Here is a 19,314-nt window from a genome sequence, read left to right as displayed (position 1 = left end):
GTAAGAATGCATCTGACACGTACATGTCTTTGAATCTGTTTAATAAAACTATTTCCTACAACTCCAGTTTTTGTTTAACAATTACCATGTGCTGTTCAGCAGTAGTGTATGTGCAGTTTATGAGGGTAAACACAGGAATTAGAAATGCATATACATTGATATTTACACAATAAATTAAGAATATAAAATTGTGATTCGAGTCAAGCATGTGAACAGTGAGTTTATGCATCGTCTTACAAGAGTAGTGCAATAAATGAACTCCTTACTGTAGGAATGTTGCATCTAAAGTCAGTTACAATAAGATCTGTTGCCAAATCAAGCTTCATCAAACTAATCAAACAGAAAAACGCATGACAGTGCTTAGTCACCCGCTGCGAATGTCAAGAGTTGCATTGTGTTAATGTTCATAGTTAACCTTCCCATTCTTCATCTGAGGAGCAGCAGGTGTTGAGGTGGTCAGGGATGTTTCTGTAGGTGAGGTACTGGAGGATCCTCTTGGGGAGGGGCAGTGGCTCCATCTGGTGTGTGGAGACAGAGTGGCGCAGGCTGGATCGGCACAGGTGGCACAGGCTGGGCACCGTCCTGGGCGCTCTCCAGAACCTCACGTGGCCGTCTCTGGTTCTGTTGCAGAAGGGTATCAGGGTACAGTTAGTGTTGCAGTTTAAGGTGGCCAAGACGGCTTAATGCACTGCAACTTACACATGCAAACTAGTAAAGGATACATCTCACCTACACAAAAAATTGCAGGTGCAAACACTGTTAAACAGGTTCAAATTGGGCTGAACAATTAAAAAAAAAAAAAACTCTCTCTCTCCAGATTATCAAAATTGCCATTTTCCTGTTGAGCAATTCGGTTTTTTTAAGCTAAAACATAATTATAGAGCTAGAGAGTGATATTGTTGCATTTTTCCACATACGAATGGGCGGCAAGAAAATGGGTTAAGTTGTAGCAGTGGGTTAAGAAGAAGTTCTATGGATGTTTTCATGCTTCTTTTTCAACATTTCTGAAGTGTACAAGTGGTACAAATTTTATATTCTCTATATAAATTCTTGAGGATTTTTACCCTGTGGCGACCACCCCCCCTCGTGGATGGTAGTCACAGCAGAGTCCATTAGAGTCTCGGTCTGGTTTCGTCTGCATCACCATCCCTTTATTTCCCGGCTCCCAGATCCGAAGTGCTCTGCAAACACAAGACGTCTGCTGAAATCATTTTATCCAGAAACACTTACATGATAACATAAAATAAACTATTTATAAAATAGTCCTTTGCTACATGTCATCCCCTCTGCTCCCGTCTCTTTTCAGCTTTCCATATCCTATCTAATAAAAGGTAAAAAAAATAAAAATAAACTACTCACCTGTCATCAGTCACGATAGCCAAGTGCAAACCATTGGGGGAGAACTGTATTGCTGAGATTTGGCTTTGCCCGTAATCCTCGAAGTAGTCACTGCGGGAAGAAAAAACAGAAGAGTTTTTTAAGACATGAATGTTAAATTAAACATGGCGTACTTTCTGGGGACTTTATTGTGCAATTTTACTGTGCACTATGTTTCACTAACATGCAGAGTATAATTTTTTTCTCTTCTCAATATGCCACAAAAGTAAGTTTATTTACCCGAGGATTCTGTTGTGGTATATTTAAGTGGTTTAGAACATACTGCACATGTGAGTTATACTTAGAAGGTCCACTGTACATATTAAAATTAAATTTTGGCTTGAATGTACTGTATATAATGTGAAATTTAATAAGATCCAAAACAGTTTGCACCAGATGTAGGACACAAGGACACTTTCAGGCAATGTGTCAGATGTAAACAGTGATTGTGGCAGTGAAGGATGTTTAGGACTCACCCTCCTCGTAAAAAATGGCATTAAAAATAAAACTCCAAATTTCTAGGAGCAAAGTTAAGATTTTTTACTTACTAACTCTACAGTACTAGAGATGCTATTTGTCTTCCTGTAAAGAAATAAAAAGTGCATTCTAAGACGCATTTGCCACCAGTGTGATGTGTCACTCAGTTTCAGAAACATGCCTTTTTATTTCCAGTACAAAACATTCAGTACATTTTGTGTGTAAACTTACACCAGTGTGGCCAGTTTCTCTGTAGTGTAGGGGTCCCAGAGGTCGATCCACCAGCTGGAGCCACTGAAGGCTGCGGTGGCGAGCAGCGCCCCGTCAGGAGAGAAGTCACAGGAAGATAAGAGGTACAAGGTCTTATGGGTCCCTCCTGTCAGGTTCCTCATGAATGTATATGACCGCAGACTCCACAGACACACCATCTGATGAAGGTAAAATCACGAAGGGTTAACGGGTCTTAATACCTTGCTGTAAAAAGGTATAAAACAACCAACAAAGAATCAAACTGCTAAACTTTCTCAGTTTTACAGCAACTTGGAAGATAACCTTATTGCCGCATGCTCGTGAGCAACAGACCTGGCCAAACACATTAACAAGCAAACACTGCACTGAAAACAAACACATTAAAAGCTATGAGTAACTTGGTTAAACGTATCTGGACCTTCAGTTTCATTCTTGCCTGTCAGACACCAATAAATAAACGTTAATGCAAATACAATCTTCCACATCTGTTAAACCTGCTTTAATGATCAGAAAAACAGGCCTGTGACCAGAAGCTTAAAAAGAAAAACACACTTTCGCTTTCATTCCAGGGTCCTTGAAAAATAAACTTGAAGCAGTGTGAAATTAAAAAAGCCCCATCTTTTCGGCCTAAAAACCACAAAGCCGTGCAAAAGAAAGAGCGCCCCATTTCCCTTTTGCACAACTCTGGTTACAGTTGGAAAATGTTATGGTCACTGATTTGACACAAAACTTATTACTTCCTAAGCTGATGGAGTGAATCTAGATTAAAAAGCATCAAGTAGGAGCATAAAAGGGAGCTTTGTTCCGGACAGCTTGGAGACTTTGGGCATTCAGAAGTATTGTAGTTTTAAACACACAGAGGTAAAGAGTCTAATTACACAAAAATACACAAAACGATTAGGTGGAAAATAGTGTCCTTCAGGATCAACAGTAAATGCAAATGTTTGTGTTTCTGTGTTGCAATATCTGGCTTTGCCATGAAAATAAATCAACATTATCCACAGTAACATAACTCACTCTGTCAAACCTGCCGACAGACGCAATCATGCTGCAGTCTGACGAGACGCTGCAGCAGCTGATCCAGTCTTTATGGCCAGAAAGCACCTGCACCTTTTTACCTACAATAGGCAGATTAAAAGTTTTACTAGGAATGAGACACGCTACATCAGACATCACTGGATACCAAAAAACTCCTGTGTGTGTACATGAACATTTGTTTGCTTTAACCTCTTCCATTCAAACAGAAGGTTTAGTAGTCAGAGTGGGCTGTGACAAAACACAGAGGCGAGGTGGCAAATACACGGAACGAAGCAGAAAAATATTTTAACCGACGATTTAAAAACTGAAGTTGCACACATCAGATGCTTATTGCCCACTTTTTAACAATGCATACTGTGAGTCTTCAGACTGATTTACAACAAACCAGGCAGCCACTGGTTTCAGTCAATATCAATTCAGTGTGAAATTCAGTTTGGTAATAGCTCACAGAGAGCCTTTAATGGCTTTAATGTTTGAGCAGGGACGTTTTGATGTGGGTGTGTTCAAGGATACCCTGACATTTGACAAGTCAGCTGCAGAAAAGCGCAGCATTTATGAGCAATGTCAGTAAAACGGAAACATGTTCACCAATAATGTATTATTAGTAGCTTAGCAGCTTCAGAGTTTTCCCACCTGTGAGCAGAGTCTCGTATCTTACTGGCATTAAATGAAACTGGGAAAGGTTGGAAATCGATATTAAAAAAAACAAAAAAACACTCTTAACTAACATTTACCAGATAAGTTTAACAAACAAAATGAATTTATACAAAACACGCTCCTAAATGTAACTGCTCTTTACTAATATCCGCCCTGAATGTCAACAACTGCTCCTTAAACTATTTACCTATGAAACAGTGTGTGCGTTGCATTTAAGTAAACACTTCATATCAGTAAGGAACACCACTCAAACTGTTATCACAAGAGGAGGTGAAAACAAACTCTTGAAAATTTTTGACAGATTGTCTCAGGTATTTAGTTGTTGAAGAAGCGGTGAGTCTGGACTTTAGTGAGTTTTTAAAATTAAAGCACAAAACTGTACGTACCTTTCTGAGCCAGGTCCCAAATCCTCAAAGTCTTGTCCCGAGAAGATGAGATGAGTGTGAGCGTCCCATTCTGGGGGAAGACCAGGTGCCTCACAACCCCTTCGTGGCCATGGAGATCAAATACAGCATTCCCTAAAAATGCATTTCAAAAATCAGCAACAACCGACTCGTAATACCCCGAGAACAGCGCTCATGACGTCCTCACCAGCAGAAACCTCACCTGTTAACACGTTCCAGATTTTGATCACGCCGTTCTCCAAGCCTGTGGCCAGAAGCAGGCTGTTGTTCCCTTTAGGTGGTGTTTTGGCTGGGTTTGCCGCTGCAGCTGACTTTGGAGGTCTGGGTCCGAAGGCGAGGCCCCATACTGGATGACCACAACTGAAGCTCTTGTCTCCTCGGTCGGTCTCTCCATTCTGACTTTCTCTGTGGGTGAGAAGAGCATCAAGTATGCAGATCCTCTAAAAATCCCTCATGTAGGCGGTGTGAAGCTGGAGTTGGTGACTAACTGATGCTGCCTTTGAGCGCTGTTGGAAATGCCATATTCAGGATTAAAACAACCCAACAGTTAGGTTTAGTAATATCAGTAGGCAAGTCTTGATTTTCTGGCACATTTTTAATTTTAATGGAAAAAGAGAAGCTGCAAATAAAACACATTTAATTTGATTCACTGACTATTGCTTCTGCTACCTCCATACTGTTTGTTTTTCCAACTGTCCCTGCACCATTTTATCAAGGGCTGTTGTGTAAACACTAAAGGTGGTTATCAAACCTCAACATTTGTTTTTAGTATCAACTGAAATGAATGTGAGAAATGTGCTGTGAGATGGGCTAGATGCACACGCAAACACATTTACCTTCATTAAAAAAATGAAGGTGTTTATATAGTTCTCCATTATTTGTAATAGTACAATTATTCTGTTTATGTACATGTTATTATTTCACACTTGCTCTGGCAAACCGACTGACTATCAAATAGTATTTTAGCTTGAAATGATCCCTAATGGAGAATTTGTGAAGTAATACAATACATTCTTATTATTTTCACAGTTAAAGAGTTGCTGCACATTTTTATTTCACTCTAGCTGTTTTTATTTCTTCTTCTTGTTTCTGTTGCACCATGACATCACCATGTCTCTGGCAGTCAAGACACACAGCACTTATGTCACTGATTGATTTTGCTTTCTTTTATTTAATCCTATGGCTATTTATTTCATAAAGTTTCATTTATTTGTTTGTCTCAATCTGTCTGTTTGTTTGACTTTATTGTGTTATTATTGTATAAGTAAGCACATCGTGAGCATTGTCCAATCCGGAGTCAAATTCCTAGTATGTGTAAACATACCTGGCAAATAAAGCTGATTCTGATTAACACTGAACACTTTGGGTCTCCATAATATAAACGCTAGTTGAGAAACTGGTGGTGTCAGTCGTTGGGGTACTAGTATATTTTTGACAAGTTAGAGGTCTGCGTTTTGTTTTCCTTTTACTTTTTTGTAATTAGCTCTTAAATAATAAAGTCAAGCATAAGATTTAGCCGCGGGGTCCAAGCAATCGGACATCTTTTGAGTAGAAGCCCAGAGGAAGACAGGCCTAAGCGATTAAAGAGATGAAAGAAGGCAACCCGTTTTCGAGATAACTGCGAAAACGGAAACTATTACAGCATCACCTTGAGACCCTTCGCTGCTTGGACTCTAATTAAAGATTGTTCTGTCCCAGTGTGTGGCTTTATCTCTCACACATACAAAAACCACATTCTTCCTACCTTTATTTTTTTTAAACATAAGCCAGGGGCCCCTGAATGCATCATGCGTGGATTAAAATGTAAACCTACTCGGAGTCCAGAGGCCAGGCGACCACCCAGACGATCCCGTGTCCCATAGACCAGGCGAACCAGGCTCCGTCCGGGGAGAAGTCCACGCTCCAGGTCTCGCACCCCGCCCGGCCCTCCAAGGACGGAGGACGCCTGGTCTTCAGCTCCAGGATGAGAGCCGGGTCCGACGCTGGAGGGGGACGGAAAGGCAACATGAATTCAACGGCTGACAGATTCATGCCTCACCGACCCTGACAGCCTTATCTGAACCAGCTTCCCCTCCCGGGGCTACGTTTTCTCCAGACACCGCTGCCTGGTTACGGAGCGTTGCAAAGACAACATGACCGAGCTCGGGGGATATTCATTAAAACGAGACTTACATGTCGGATGCAGCTCCGCGTTGTTTTCGGTGGAGCACATCGTTTCCCTCTTCACATTCTTCGCTTTATCTCTGTCCTCCTGAGTGCGTCCTCCCTGTTTGAGTCCAGCCGTCCATTTGAAATAAGGCAGAAAGCACGTTTATGTCCGGAGACTCCTGGCTGTGAGACACTCCGCCCGTTATGTGAAAAATGTGAAACAAAAATGTTCCCCTAGTTTCCTGTTTGAGTCACTTTGTACCATTGGCTACAATGTTGCTCAACGTGGTCACGTTTTTCTTTCATTACGTAACCTCAGTAAGCCATGCCACACCCCCTCACTAAATTATAAAAGCCTACATGTTTACAATCGTCCTTTTTCCACTGTTGACCTGTTATCCTGTCATTATTAAAATATCAAGGTCAGCTCAATTAGTTGAAATTAACATTATTATTGTATTCCTGCCAAGATCCCAATATGAAGACAGACAGAAGGGCAGGCCCTATTTTAAATGATTCTCAAAACATACTTTATAAATCACATATTTATTTATCACAACATTAGTTTAACTTGATTTTATAGCTCAACTTTCTGATTTTGAAAGTCAAGGCAAAAAAACAGCAACATCAAAGAAATAGCAAAGGCTGCTGCTATTTTTTTAAAATAGGCCTAGGACACACAAAAAAGGATTTATGACAAAGTACTGGATGTCCTTTTAATTTACTGCTAGTTAGATAGCTGCAATTGTCTTTTCTTGGGCCACTATCTTTAAAATCCAGATTTAAAAATATATATATATATTTCCTTGACCTTAAGCCCTTGTTATTTTACACCTCACACTTACATCTTGACTCTTACATTTATTTGTTATGTTTTTATTTCTTTTAAAATGTATTTTATCCTTTTCAATTTGCATGAAATGTGTTGTGCCGGATGTTTAATGCTTATGAAAGCACTCTGAATTGTATATGGAATGCGCTATATAAAGTCACTTGCATTGTATTGTTTCAAAGGCCTATATGTTTTTTATGTTCTCCTGTCTTTGAGTTTACTGAAAACTGTTATAATATCTTGACAGAACATATAGAACATTTCCGTTTGATAGTTGTATTGTATTGTATTGTAATAGTTGCAGCCTCAAAATATAATTTTTTTGAGGCTGGAACTTTTATATTCATTATCGATGAATCTGACGATTTTGTCAATGAATCATTTAGTGTTTAAGATGTCCTTCACCTATACAGCCCAGGAGGACGTCTTCAAATTCGTTTTGTCTGAACAACAGAAACTCTTGCAAGTACCAAGTAAGCAATCATTTCAGCTTTATTTGAAAGTACTCAAGGAGAAGTATTTTAAGTGCATGACTCAATATTTATTTGCAGATTGCCAGTGATTTTACTCTCAGATCATCTCACCAATCCCTAGTTTAAATACTCACAAAGAACAAAGTCCTACCCACAATATTGTTATATTACCAATACTGGCATACTGAATAAAAATACGTGATATTTCACGCTCACCATTTACCAGATCTCATGTAAACTTTGCTGGATTCAAGTAATTCCAAGAAGGTGAGAAAAGTGAGTTACGTTGGGTTTTACCCTCTGTTACAAACGCACACAACACAACACAACACAAGACGACTGACTCCCCTGCATTTTTAAAATGTTTCCAGTGTAGAGGTGCACTCTAGACGGGGAGAGTCATAGCTGTATGCATAGTGTGTACAATACAGGGTGGAGTTGTACATAAATCAACAAATAGGAAGTAAGATGTAGACAACCAAAGCCATTGTTTCACCACCAAAAAGATGTCAACAATTACATTTTGTTTAAATAGCTTCATTTACTGCATGGATCTCAATATCAGAGCAACACAAAATGCTGTACAAACAAATCAATCATAGAAATAAGCTTACAAAAACTCTATGGAAAAAAACAAAACAAATTTTTGCTGTTTTGTTTTTAAACGTGTCTTCCACTGCTTCTGTTCACATTCTCATTGGGAGTAAGTGGTATGTACCTAAAATAAAAACACTTCTCTCAAAAAATACCCCAAACCTAAAATGTTACAAGATCCACTGTCTCTCCCGACTGTACAGTTTCTTCCTGCTGCTGTGGGCTTGTGTCAGCAGTGTCTGCATCCTCATGGTCACCTAAAAACAACAAGAAAGGTCATTATTACATTACATTTTTCACATTTAATTTAAAAACCGTAAAATCAATGCCCTGATGAGGTCATACTCGATGGCATTCGGTGTATCTGGACCAGCGTTGTGTGGTTTCCATTGGTTAACGGAGGCAGCTGGGGAACGGCATCTTGAAAGATCTGCTCGTCGTCCGACTCCACCAGACTCAACACGTCTCCTCTGTCCTCGTCCAGTTGCCTAGAGAGCAGAGATATTATTTTGACCCTGCTACACATCGTCAAATTTTTGCTGATAAATGCATTCCCGGAGCTGTTTTGTGTTGAGTCAATGTCTGTGTCCCAATTCCAAGGAGGTTTAGAGACTGTTGTGCACTCATACTGGGAAAGTAACCAAATTAAAAAGGCACCCTCTGGAGTTTTTCACCACAAGTAGCACCACTATGGAGCAATGTTTTTAGAGTGGGTCCCTGTTCTGTTTGTATCCCGTGCACAAGACACATGCAGATGATACACAGTCACACTCTTTAACTGAAGTAAGAAATGTAGCAATTCACAAACAAAAGCATGTAAACGATTCATTCTTTCAAAAAGCTGCTCTTGCAAATGTTTTATAAGGAAGAAAATGCATCCAACTCATTCATCAGGCCTCAAGGACACAGTGACACAAAGACTTTTGGTGAGAAACACTTAATCTTAAGAACATAATGTTTGTTTACAAAGAAAAAAACTCCACAACTACTAACTGCTTGTTGTTGACACATTTATCCCAAAATGTGACTCACAATCTAAAATCAGGAGCTGCTCAGAGCTGGAAAAAAAAAATCTAAACCAATGATGATACCACTCTCATGTCTGTATGGATTAAACATAACCATAAACATCCTTTAATATAACATGGTTTACAGCCGCATTGCATTGTGGTCTATTGAGGCCACAATAAGTGCAGGCTGTTTTTCCCCCCTTTATGATAGATTTATACCAGTGGGATTACTGAACACTGCTGCCAAATAGTGAGACAAGAGAAAAGTGCATGCAACTTTATTCAGAGAGTCAAAATCTGATGTTTACCATTGGATCAAAGTGAATTCATTTTAACTTTAGCTTCAATGGTAGCACTGCAACATGACATAAGTATGTTTGGCAAGGTGTAACAAAAATAAACCAGTAAAATAAAAAATGTATAAACTACTGGGCAAGAAAATTAAAATTAAACCCAGATTACTGTACATAATGGCTACTTATAATCCCTTAAATCCCTTTAATGGATTGGGTCACTAAAATAGCCCTGCGATGGACTGGCGACCTGTCCAGGGTGTACCCCGCCTTTCGCCCGATGTACGCTGGGATTGGCTCCAGCCCCCCGCGACCCTGTACGCAGGATAAGCGGTTGACGATGGATGGTTGGATGGGTCACTAAAATAAGCACGCAGTGCATTTTAGAGAAGTAAATGTGAGATACTCACCCAAAGCCACTTCCTGAAACAAAAATAAGAAATAGTGAAATTAGTATTAGTGGATTTTTATGATTTATACTAGGCTGAGTGGAGTCATTTATGCTTATGTTATAAAGATAAACAAAAGTTACCCAGGCAAATTCGGTGTCGCCTGGAGTAAACTGTTTTAGCTAGGACTGCGCCTGACCCCACGACCAGTGCAGCTATTAAGACACCGATGATTGCTCCTGTGTATGCAGAGGAGGCTGTGGGGACAAAACAAGACGACAGGAGAGGATTATGAAGCAGTAAAAGGGAGGAGCAACAGGTTTATCAGCATTCCACAGGCAGAGTCGACGCCTGCAGTGACTGGCTGGTTTTAATCTCTGGTCCATTCATATTTACTAAGAGCTGCATGTTCAACTCATTGCTCTCATCATTCCCTCTGATGTTAAGTTTCAATTTGTTTACATTTTCTAAATTTTGAATCTCTCTCTAGCTACTTGTTTCCTGCAAATTCTGACCACCTTGCAGCCCAAACCCCTCGTCTCATCCCAAACTCACTCCTCACAGTGAGGTAGACTTCCAGCTCGCGGACGGCGAGGGGGTTCTCACTGCGGCAGAAGTAGACGCCTTCGTCGTCCTTGCTAATGTTGCGTATGGTCAACTTGAGGACGGGGCCATTCTTATCGAGGAAATACTTCAGTCCGGGAACAATGTTCTCCTGCTGGGGCCCTTTTCTCCAGGTGGTGTTTGCGGCGGGGACAGACACAGACTCACTGCAGGTTAGAGTTATACTGGTCGCCTCCAGAGCTGTGGCCAGCGGCTCGCCTTCAGGGAATGGATACTCTGAGAGAGAGGGACAAACATTGAACTGTACCAGTGACTGTTTGGAACCTTTGGTTCAAATATGAACCGATTAATCGATTTTCAAAATAGTTGCCAACTACTCTCAACAATTCCATCAATCGACTGATCAATTAGCTCTTAAACTTTGCATGAGTCAGAAAACCTACCCAGCACCTACTCCAGAGAACAGAAAATGTAAAAATGTACACAAACTGCGCACTGGCAGAATCATTAGGTAGATACACAAAGACACGCCTTGTGTTCAAAGCTTTACAAACACCTAAGACGGCTAACAAGTTAATGCAAACTTATATAGTGTGGCACACGTTTGTGTCATCTCATTGCTTGCGCAATCCTTTCCTGTGGTGATAACCCTTACACTAATAAATGACTCACTAACAACACGTGTCCTGCATGCAGCACTGTGACCTCATGGGCATGATTGTGTCTCTCTGGCTGACCGCTTAATATCTACAGTAAACTTATTATGAGAATATTAATTATGAGAATTCAACAATAAGCGTATAAGCAACTTAATCTTAATGATGTTCTGATGGAGTTTATACATTAAGCATTTAACATCTGAACATCTGAGCCTGAGCTGGCCTGTCTATCAGTTTTCCAAAGTGTTTAGCTTCATAGGAGAAACAGAGTAGACAATATAGATTATGACAGGACTTTATGACAGGAAGGCCTTCAGGGGAGGGGGGTACATTTGATCAGTAGTATCCACCCCTCATTAAACACATTTTCTCAAATGCTTCTGGTGGTTTCTAGACATGCAGTGGTTTTGGTTTTATTTGACCACAGAAGATGCCCTCAACAGTTTTACCGGGTCTCTTTCCTTGGTAGAAACGTGGTTGTTATCCACCCATGCAGACCGTTAGTAACATTAGGATTTGCTTGGGTTTATTAGCTAAAGTTCTGAAATATTTGTCTCTGAGATCTCGAGCCTCCATCCCAGTGTGATGGAGCATTACAAAGCGCTTTCTATCTGGAATAGCTCTTTCCAGAAACAGTCTGATCTACTTTTCTCTAAATAAATAGTCCCTTTGAAAACTGTCCACGGTGGGTTCTGTGGATTATCCAGAGTAGCAGGGACACTTTAGCAAAGAGAAATGTTTCTTTAGATGTTTTCAATGTAGTTTTTCAGTGCTGTGAATTAATAAATCCTATTAGCCTGCATCGCACTAGGGTGGAGGCAGAAATGTCAGAGTTGGATTTCTCAAAGCGTCAGCAGATATACCCACGTTAACCCCAGCGTTATCTGCATGACTAGATAGATACTATACTACAATGTCCCTATAACGGCGGATAATCCACAAAGCTCACTGCAGACAGTTCTTAAGCTGTTTTGAATATTTCTTTGTTTCTAGAGCGCAATGCTGCTGCTAATTTTTTTAAATGTTACTTTTCAACAATGTGAGCACCAAAAACAAAACACTGTTCTCCTAAATTGTATTGGCGTGCAGGCAGAAACCTCCATAGAGACCTGAACAAATAAAACCTGAACTATCTGCATGGCTATATTCATCTGGTGGTAACTGAGAAAATGTGTTTTTTGGGGGGAATTTGGATGAACTGAACCTTTAAATTAAAGTGAGGTCAATACTAAGAGTACTGAGTGCAGGTAAACATCGTCAACAATCGTTGCTCACTGAAGAGTCTCAGTGTGGCTCAGTGGCTTCTGAAGTGGAAAGCACATAAAACATTCAGCAGCTGCACATCTCAGGTTTGATAAGAGGCTCATTTCTCCACAACATGCTTACTGAGAATAAGCGAACACAACTTCTCCTTTCCTGGAGTGAGTGTTGGGTGCTTGGCCATGCACCTCAGCATCTCCCCGTCGGTCAGCATGGAGCGGTTCAGCGTCACTGACAGGTTGTCCACCTCCCCCAATGCATAAACGTGTCCTGTCGAGCGAGCTCCTTGGTCATCCTGGTCTTTCTCCCATTGCAGCGTCGGGGTGGGATACGCTTCAAACCATGTACAGTTGAACTGGACATGGGTGGGGTCCTCTGTTGGTGCCCACATACACTCAGGATGTCTGTCTGGGGCATCTACTCAGGACAAAAGACATTGCTAAGGAACTTGACAAAAACTAAAGAAAGCAACCTACTATAACTGCCATCATTTAAATGTTAAGCTTATTTAGGACTATCATATCTCAGGTCAGGTCAGCAGACAAAAACTCTTTCGGACTGTGCCAAAGGCCAAATCAAGTGCATGACAGTGACTGAAATTTTGCAGTCGGCATGTAAATGATAAAAAAAAAAACTGTAAAAAGATCTCATTTAATTGAATATTTTTCATTCCTGTCCTTTAATAGTCTAAATGTATTATCATCTTGTCCATGGAGGCTAAGTAGTACAGTAGTTAACAGTGTTTATTAAAAGGTGCATAGTAGGTTTCTTTGAGGACAGCATTCACTAATGTTTTGTTTACTTACAGACAAAGCTATAGACATCAATACTCAAACCTACTACGCTTGACATTAAATGTCCCACCTTCTCCCAAAAAGGCACAATACATTACGGGTGGGAATCGCAGGGTACCCCACAATACGATACGATACACAGCTCACGATAACGATAATATCACGATACAGCAATTCTGTGATAATCAATATATCGCTAGACAATCCTAAAATGATACATCACGATATCTGTCTAACGATGAATACAAAATGCCTGTAAAAAGGTTTTCTCTATTTCTTTGCTGCAACTGTTAGAAAACAACACAATTCTGCAGCACACGTTTGTCAGTTTGTAAATTAAAATAACAGAACAAAATTAAAATAATAAAAATTTCTTTATAAAAGGCACATCAAAATGCAAATTCACTGAATTTACTGAATGTTTGGCTGAAAATACAATACACAAATATAAAATACTCCACCTAGTGATAGCTGTATTTTTAGGCCACTGAGAATTTGGGGTTTGAGTTTTGACCCCTTGGGGTTGCTGTAGCATGTCCGCGTGGAGTACAGAGAAGTTCGCAGGTCTTACTTTCACACAGAGCTTAATTTCACACAGAGCTCAGGAAATATATCTACTTTACTACTACCAAGCATTTGCACAGTATCTCACTCAGGATGTTAAGCATGTGAAGCAAAATGTATAGTTTATGTTAAGATTATATTATTGCGATCCTGATGCTAATGTCCGTTAGCACGATAATGGAGATTCTCATTATACGTTATATTGAGCTAACCTTCAAAGCGCTATTTTTCTTTAAAAAAAAAAAATTGTGTATCGATATGATGGGCTGGAAAATCGATTTTTTTGTCACACCCATAGAATACAGTATATGGACAACATTAAAATATGTCGACATGTTCCACCAGTGCTGATCCACATTTCCCCCAGCAATGTTCCTGTTTAGGAAGAGAAAACAATCTGATTTTCCCAGGTTTGTGGATACGCCTCCTCAGATGGCCGGAGCTTGCCTTCTGGTTGAAATGTCATGCACCTATGAGTAATTCCAGGAAGTAAGCAAAAACACAGGAACTATTGTTTGTGTAGTACTGTGGTCGGCTGCTGACTCTTGTTCACTTCTATTCATTTGTACACTTGTGTATTAAGATAATATTAAACACTGATGCAGTGAGAAGAACATGTTTAAATTTCTCAAACTACTTAAGCCTGACTCTTGCCATTTCTAGCTCCCTCTCTAAAGTGCAGCCCAGTGATTGAAAATACCATAACATCTTGTTGGAGCAGGGTATTCTGCTCATGATACTTACAGTATACTAGCAGCTCTGTGCTCTTATTGACTGCCTGATGAGAGATGGTGTTGTTGGCTCTGCAGCTATAAAATCCCTGAGCGCTGGGCTGAATGTTGTCTATACTGTAGTTCAGCCTGGATCCAGAGGTGGAAAGTAGCGATTCGTTGCTGGACGAAGCTCCTCTGAAGGCCCAGGTCAGCTGCTGAGAGGGGTAGGAGAAGCTGGAGCACTCAAAGGAGACCTTGGAACCCCGATAGGTGAAGAGCGTCCCGTTGGGCAGAGCAGTGGCTGGACTGATGGATACAGACACATTTTCTGGACCACCTGAAAAAATGTACAAGTAGTGCCTTAAAGTGCCATTATTCTCAAGAGTTGTTTCTTTTTAGGGTAAAATATTTGATTAACTTTCTTATTACAAAAAAAAATTTTTGCATGATAAGTAAATTATGTCAGCAACGTGTCATGTTTGCAAGAGAAAATGTAACTGGAATTGATTTTAAAGTGAGTTTTTGAAGCTGATGGCGAGAAGTCTTGAGTTGAAAGAGTGACACTTTTCTTAACGGCAGAGCAGATTAATGCGATCGTATACGTAAAACACAGCAGCGCATCAGTAAGAGGAGAAGAAAAGCTTCTGTAAACAGATTTTGTTAACGTATTCTTAACATAGTAAATTAATTCAACATAAGGCATACTGCAATGACTCCACAGTGTTTGTTTAATCAACTGTACACAGCACAATAATTATAATTAATCAATGAGTTTTCAACTAATAAATTATATATATATATTTTGAGCATTAAACTTGTAATTTCTTGCATTCGGGAGACATTTTCTGCTCCAATTTACGGTGGAAATGTCTGTTTTTATATGAGGGAAAACTATATTGCATTGCATGTTTTCTTATTGTGCAAATAAACATTTTCATTTGTTAGTTATTAAAATATGTATTTTGTTAAGGAAAAGGGACTGAAAAAAGACTTTACTTATTTTTACTCATATTTTATGCATATTCTCTCTCTCTCAAAAAAATAAGATTTTATCATAATTGTTTTGAATGTTCTACCTCAGATTTGTGAAGTGATCCACTGTTTGGCATCAAGTGTTTGTTGTGACCATAAGGAAAAGTTTTAAACTACAATTAACCAACATAATTAATTCAACTTTCACTCAGGAGCAAATACAATACAATACAATAATTTAGCAACGATAACTAATGGCTTTTTTCAGAGGTTTTACAACCTAATTTAAAAAAAATGCCACATGGAAACAAAAAGGAACCACACATCTCAGGCACATCTTTATCATTTTCCAGAACCTGGTCCAGAAATACAACATAGGGGAAGAGCAATACCTTCAGTACCTTAAATGAAAATCTAGCCTCCTAAATCAAAAATTAATATGACAAACAACAATGTACAATCACACCAGCTAGTAGATGAAATGAAAACTCATGTTAGCAATTATAAAAGCTTATTAAACAAACTAATATCAACAACAGACTCGACAATATGCATCCCCACCGAAGATTTGAAAACTTAGCGCCCTCTCCAGATCCAAATACGTAGGAATACATGTACAATGGCTAACAACAGTAACCTACCTAATACAATACAAATTGATCCACAGAACACATCAATGAACACGTTGAATAATTATTTCCACCCCACCTCGCTCTGCCCACCAGCTAATTACTTCTGGAAACAAGTCAATGACGTGACATCCCACATTGTGAGCTGTAGGACCCCTCTGTCCGCTCGCTGACCTCTCTGCAATCAAACCACCCATCCAAGAACAACAAACCCACACTCACTACCCTCGCCATTATCAAGAAAATGATCTGTTATTAAACAATTTTCTACTGTTAAACTGTAAGAAACACAATCAAAATCACACAATAGTCAAAGCTTCTCGCGGAACATATCTCCCTGGAAAGAATTTCACATCAGCACCAAACCGCACACTTTAACCATAACCTGGGCCCCTTTCATTCAATTATATATGAGCATCATTACTTTGATACTTATTTATTTTATTTATTACTTACTTACTATTATCATGATTCTTACTGTCGCAGTTATCTTCCCCCACTTTCACTTTCTGTCTATCATGTCCGCCTGACTGTTCACCTGTCTATCCATAGCCTACTGTTTATCTGTCTGTCTAGCTCTCTGTCTGCCTGTCTGACCATCTGTCTGATTATTACCATCCCTGTCTGTCACGACATGTTAATAAGTCTTTAATGTTGTGGAGGGAGTGGGCGGTAAGGGAAGAGAGGTAGGGCTAAGGTAGGAGTAGCGACTTCACCTGTGTCTGTATAATAGCACTCCTGTGATTCTTCATCAGAAACCCTGGTTTAACCTCTGATAAACACACATTTTGCCAGACTGTACAATTAGCTGATTGACAGAAAATGTATTGGCAAAAACATTTCATGGTTAATTTACTCTTAATAATTTGGAATTGTTTCCTATTAGTCGGACAAAAGAAGCATTGTGAAGGTGTGACTTTGGGCTCTGGATAATTGTGACGGCATGTCTCACTAGTTTCAGAATTTTTACAAACCAAACAAATAATGTATTAATGGAGAAAATCATCAGCAGATTAATTCAGAATGAAAATAACCATTAGTTGCAGTCTGATACAAAATAGTTTAAAAAAGTAGCTCCATCTCAACAACTAGGCTACAGTAGAATCCTGCTTTTGCATTAATGCACAAGTAATAATAATATGATGATGTAATATATAGTAGTATCAGTATATAGTTAATACTTTAAATACATTTTCTTGATTATACCTAAGGAACATTTATAATGGAGGACTTGACTTGTAACAGAGTACAGTGCGGTGTTAGTACTGTTACTTCAGTAAAGAACCTGAACACTTCCTCCACCACTGTCTGTTATGTTGAAGAACCAGTTTCTTTCCAAGAAAAGCTGTTTCGAGGAATTCCAGTGAAGGCAGTAACCCACATGACACAAAACTGGGCTCATCAGTGGACGCACGAGCATTCACTTACTGGCTACTTGAAGCATGACACGTGCCCGAAAGGTGTTGTTGCCTGGCAGCGTGGAGTTGCACAGGTAGCTGCCCTCGTCTTCAGGTATCACCCTGCTGATGTTCAGCCTCCCATCCGGCAGCACCGAGACGCGCTGTCCGGCGGGTGGAGGTCTCGGCGAGGCACCGCCCCCTCTGCTGACCTCTCGTCCATCTTTCATCCATGTCGTTAAAATCGTAACATTGCTGTCGGTGTAACATGGAAGTAGCGCGATATCTCCCGGTGCGGCTGTTACGGTGGAGCCATTACCCGAAAGCGCCACTTTGAGCAGAAGAGGGAGAAAACCAGAGAACAATGAGAGGAGGGTTTACAGTCTCACCTGTGTTACCTGCCTGGCTGTCCGGTCGGAATAACAACTCACCTGTCGCGGGTAAACACAGGAGTAGCAGAAGCGCTACAGTTGTGACTATCTTCATGATAACTGTCCAAATGGCTACATCGCCCTCAACTAAAGTGAACAAAAGGCGTCTGGTCCAAACCTGTCCGACTAGTCCTCCACCTGTGTGGGCATGTCTGTAACACACAGCAACACAGTGGACACCAGTCCGCCCATTACAAACCACAGCAGACAGACTACAGAGGACGCAGGAGTGACCAGTATGATAGGACTTCTGGCGGACGCTCAAGGGTCCGAGGACTTGCTGATCCGGAAACTTCAGCACAAACATACCACACCCTGACTTCACCTTGTTAAAGGTACAGAAACACAATTTATTTCTTGTGCCAAATACGGCCCTGCTTCCAGCTTTGTGATGATGATGCCTTTACCAGCTGATCCGAGAGGAATAGTTTATATAAAATGTTTAATTTGTAAAGCAGCTTGTTACTAAATCTGTCAGACAAATGTAGTGGAGTCAAAAGTACAGTATTTCCTGTGAGATATAGAGGATTAAAAGTTTAGAGTTGCTTAAAAAGTAAAGTACTTCACATTTGTACTTAAGTACAAAGAATTGTTATTGTTATCATTAATATCATTATTGCAGACCCAAATTAAATAATTAAACTAATATTACATCATTATGACACTGCATTAGGGCGTTATGGTACAGTGCAATAATATTAATAATTTCTATAGTAGTGTTCAGTTTCCTCAGATTTTAACATTTATTTTGCATATAAAATAACTGATAACTGAATAACTAACATATGTGTGTGTGTGTCTGGTTCAGTGTTCATTCTTGACCTTGGAAACAGCAGTCGAGGAAGCCTTTAATAATAATAATTAATAATAATAATAATAATAATAATAATAATAACTAGAACTGCAAGCAGTTGTAAGTGTGGTCCAAGCCTCTCGGCCCGTGGAGAATAAATGAGCAGAGTTATAAATTAAAGGGGCTTGCGGTTATGGAAATCTGAAATGAATGTATGTGTATGGGAGTGTTATTTCATATCCGATTAATAGCGCCACCTAGCGGCCGATTGACGCCAAATTTGCCACAGCCCCTCGGGAGGGCGTGCCACACAAGGTCCCTGAGTTTGGTGTAGGTCGGCCACTGCAAACGTAAGATCTGACACGACATCCCGTTTTAGCGTTTGCGCAAACATTTGTTCGTTTGTAATTCGGTTTTAGCGGATCAAAATTCCCTCTACAAACTTTTATTGGCTCGGTCCAGAGACGGTGCGTGCCAAGTTTCGTGGCGATCGGACTTGCGGCTTCGGAGGAGTTAATTAAAATAGGTTTTTCAGTTTCCGCGATTTAGTGAAATGAAAACGTCGCACAGAGGCGTGTGTTATACCATCCGAATCGG

At 40.0% G+C, this 19,314-nt stretch overlaps 2 protein-coding genes across 2 annotated transcripts; both read right to left on the bottom strand.

Moving 5' to 3' along the window:
• Positions 1 to 24: 24 nt before the first annotated feature.
• On the bottom strand, positions 25 to 6,587 carry wsb2 (WD repeat and SOCS box containing 2). Its single transcript, XM_038703686.1, has 9 exons — positions 6,375 to 6,587; positions 6,016 to 6,184; positions 4,405 to 4,607; positions 4,185 to 4,316; positions 3,121 to 3,221; positions 2,086 to 2,282; positions 1,360 to 1,449; positions 1,065 to 1,181; positions 25 to 621 (listed from the first exon to the last, which is right to left on the bottom strand). The coding sequence occupies exons 1-9, from the start codon at positions 6,412 to 6,414 to the stop codon at positions 411 to 413; spliced, it is 1,260 nt and encodes a 419-aa protein (XP_038559614.1). The 5' UTR covers positions 6,415 to 6,587; the 3' UTR covers positions 25 to 410.
• Positions 6,588 to 7,699: 1,112 nt separating this feature from the next.
• On the bottom strand, positions 7,700 to 18,234 carry vsig10 (V-set and immunoglobulin domain containing 10). Its single transcript, XM_038702441.1, has 9 exons — positions 17,925 to 18,234; positions 17,525 to 17,824; positions 14,527 to 14,832; positions 12,551 to 12,841; positions 10,497 to 10,781; positions 10,085 to 10,198; positions 9,963 to 9,975; positions 8,595 to 8,737; positions 7,700 to 8,506 (listed from the first exon to the last, which is right to left on the bottom strand). The coding sequence occupies exons 1-9, from the start codon at positions 18,229 to 18,231 to the stop codon at positions 8,412 to 8,414; spliced, it is 1,854 nt and encodes a 617-aa protein (XP_038558369.1). The 5' UTR covers positions 18,232 to 18,234; the 3' UTR covers positions 7,700 to 8,411.
• Between the last annotated feature and the right edge of the window lie 1,080 nt (positions 18,235 to 19,314).

Source organism: Micropterus salmoides, unplaced genomic scaffold, assembly GCF_014851395.1.
Source record: "Micropterus salmoides isolate LMB-PRFRI ecotype aquatic unplaced genomic scaffold, ASM1485139v1 Ms_hic_scaffold_7, whole genome shotgun sequence".
Classification (NCBI taxonomy): domain Eukaryota; kingdom Metazoa; phylum Chordata; class Actinopteri; order Centrarchiformes; family Centrarchidae; genus Micropterus; species Micropterus salmoides.
This window is presented reverse-complemented; position numbering and strand designations above follow the sequence as displayed.

Excerpts from the sequence above, each read along its gene's own strand:
- wsb2 (XM_038703686.1), bottom strand. The coding sequence starts at position 6,414 with ATGTGCTCCACCGAAAACAACGCGGAGCTGCATCCGACAT. Across the intron at positions 1,450-2,085 it reads GAGAAACTGGCCACACTGGT|TGACTACTTCGAGGATTACG; the intron begins GTAAGTTTACAC and ends TTCTTCCCGCAG. Across the intron at positions 1,182-1,359 it reads GCTATCGTGACTGATGACAG|AGCACTTCGGATCTGGGAGC; the intron begins GTGAGTAGTTTA and ends TTGTGTTTGCAG.
- vsig10 (XM_038702441.1), bottom strand. The coding sequence starts at position 18,231 with ATGTTTGTGCTGAAGTTTCCGGATCAGCAAGTCCTCGGACCCTTGAGC. Across the intron at positions 10,199-10,496 it reads AGTCTACCTCACTGTGAGGA|CCTCCTCTGCATACACAGGA; the intron begins GTGAGTTTGGGA and ends TTGTCCCCACAG. Across the intron at positions 8,507-8,594 it reads GATACACCGAATGCCATCGA|GTGACCATGAGGATGCAGAC; the intron begins GTATGACCTCAT and ends TGTTGTTTTTAG.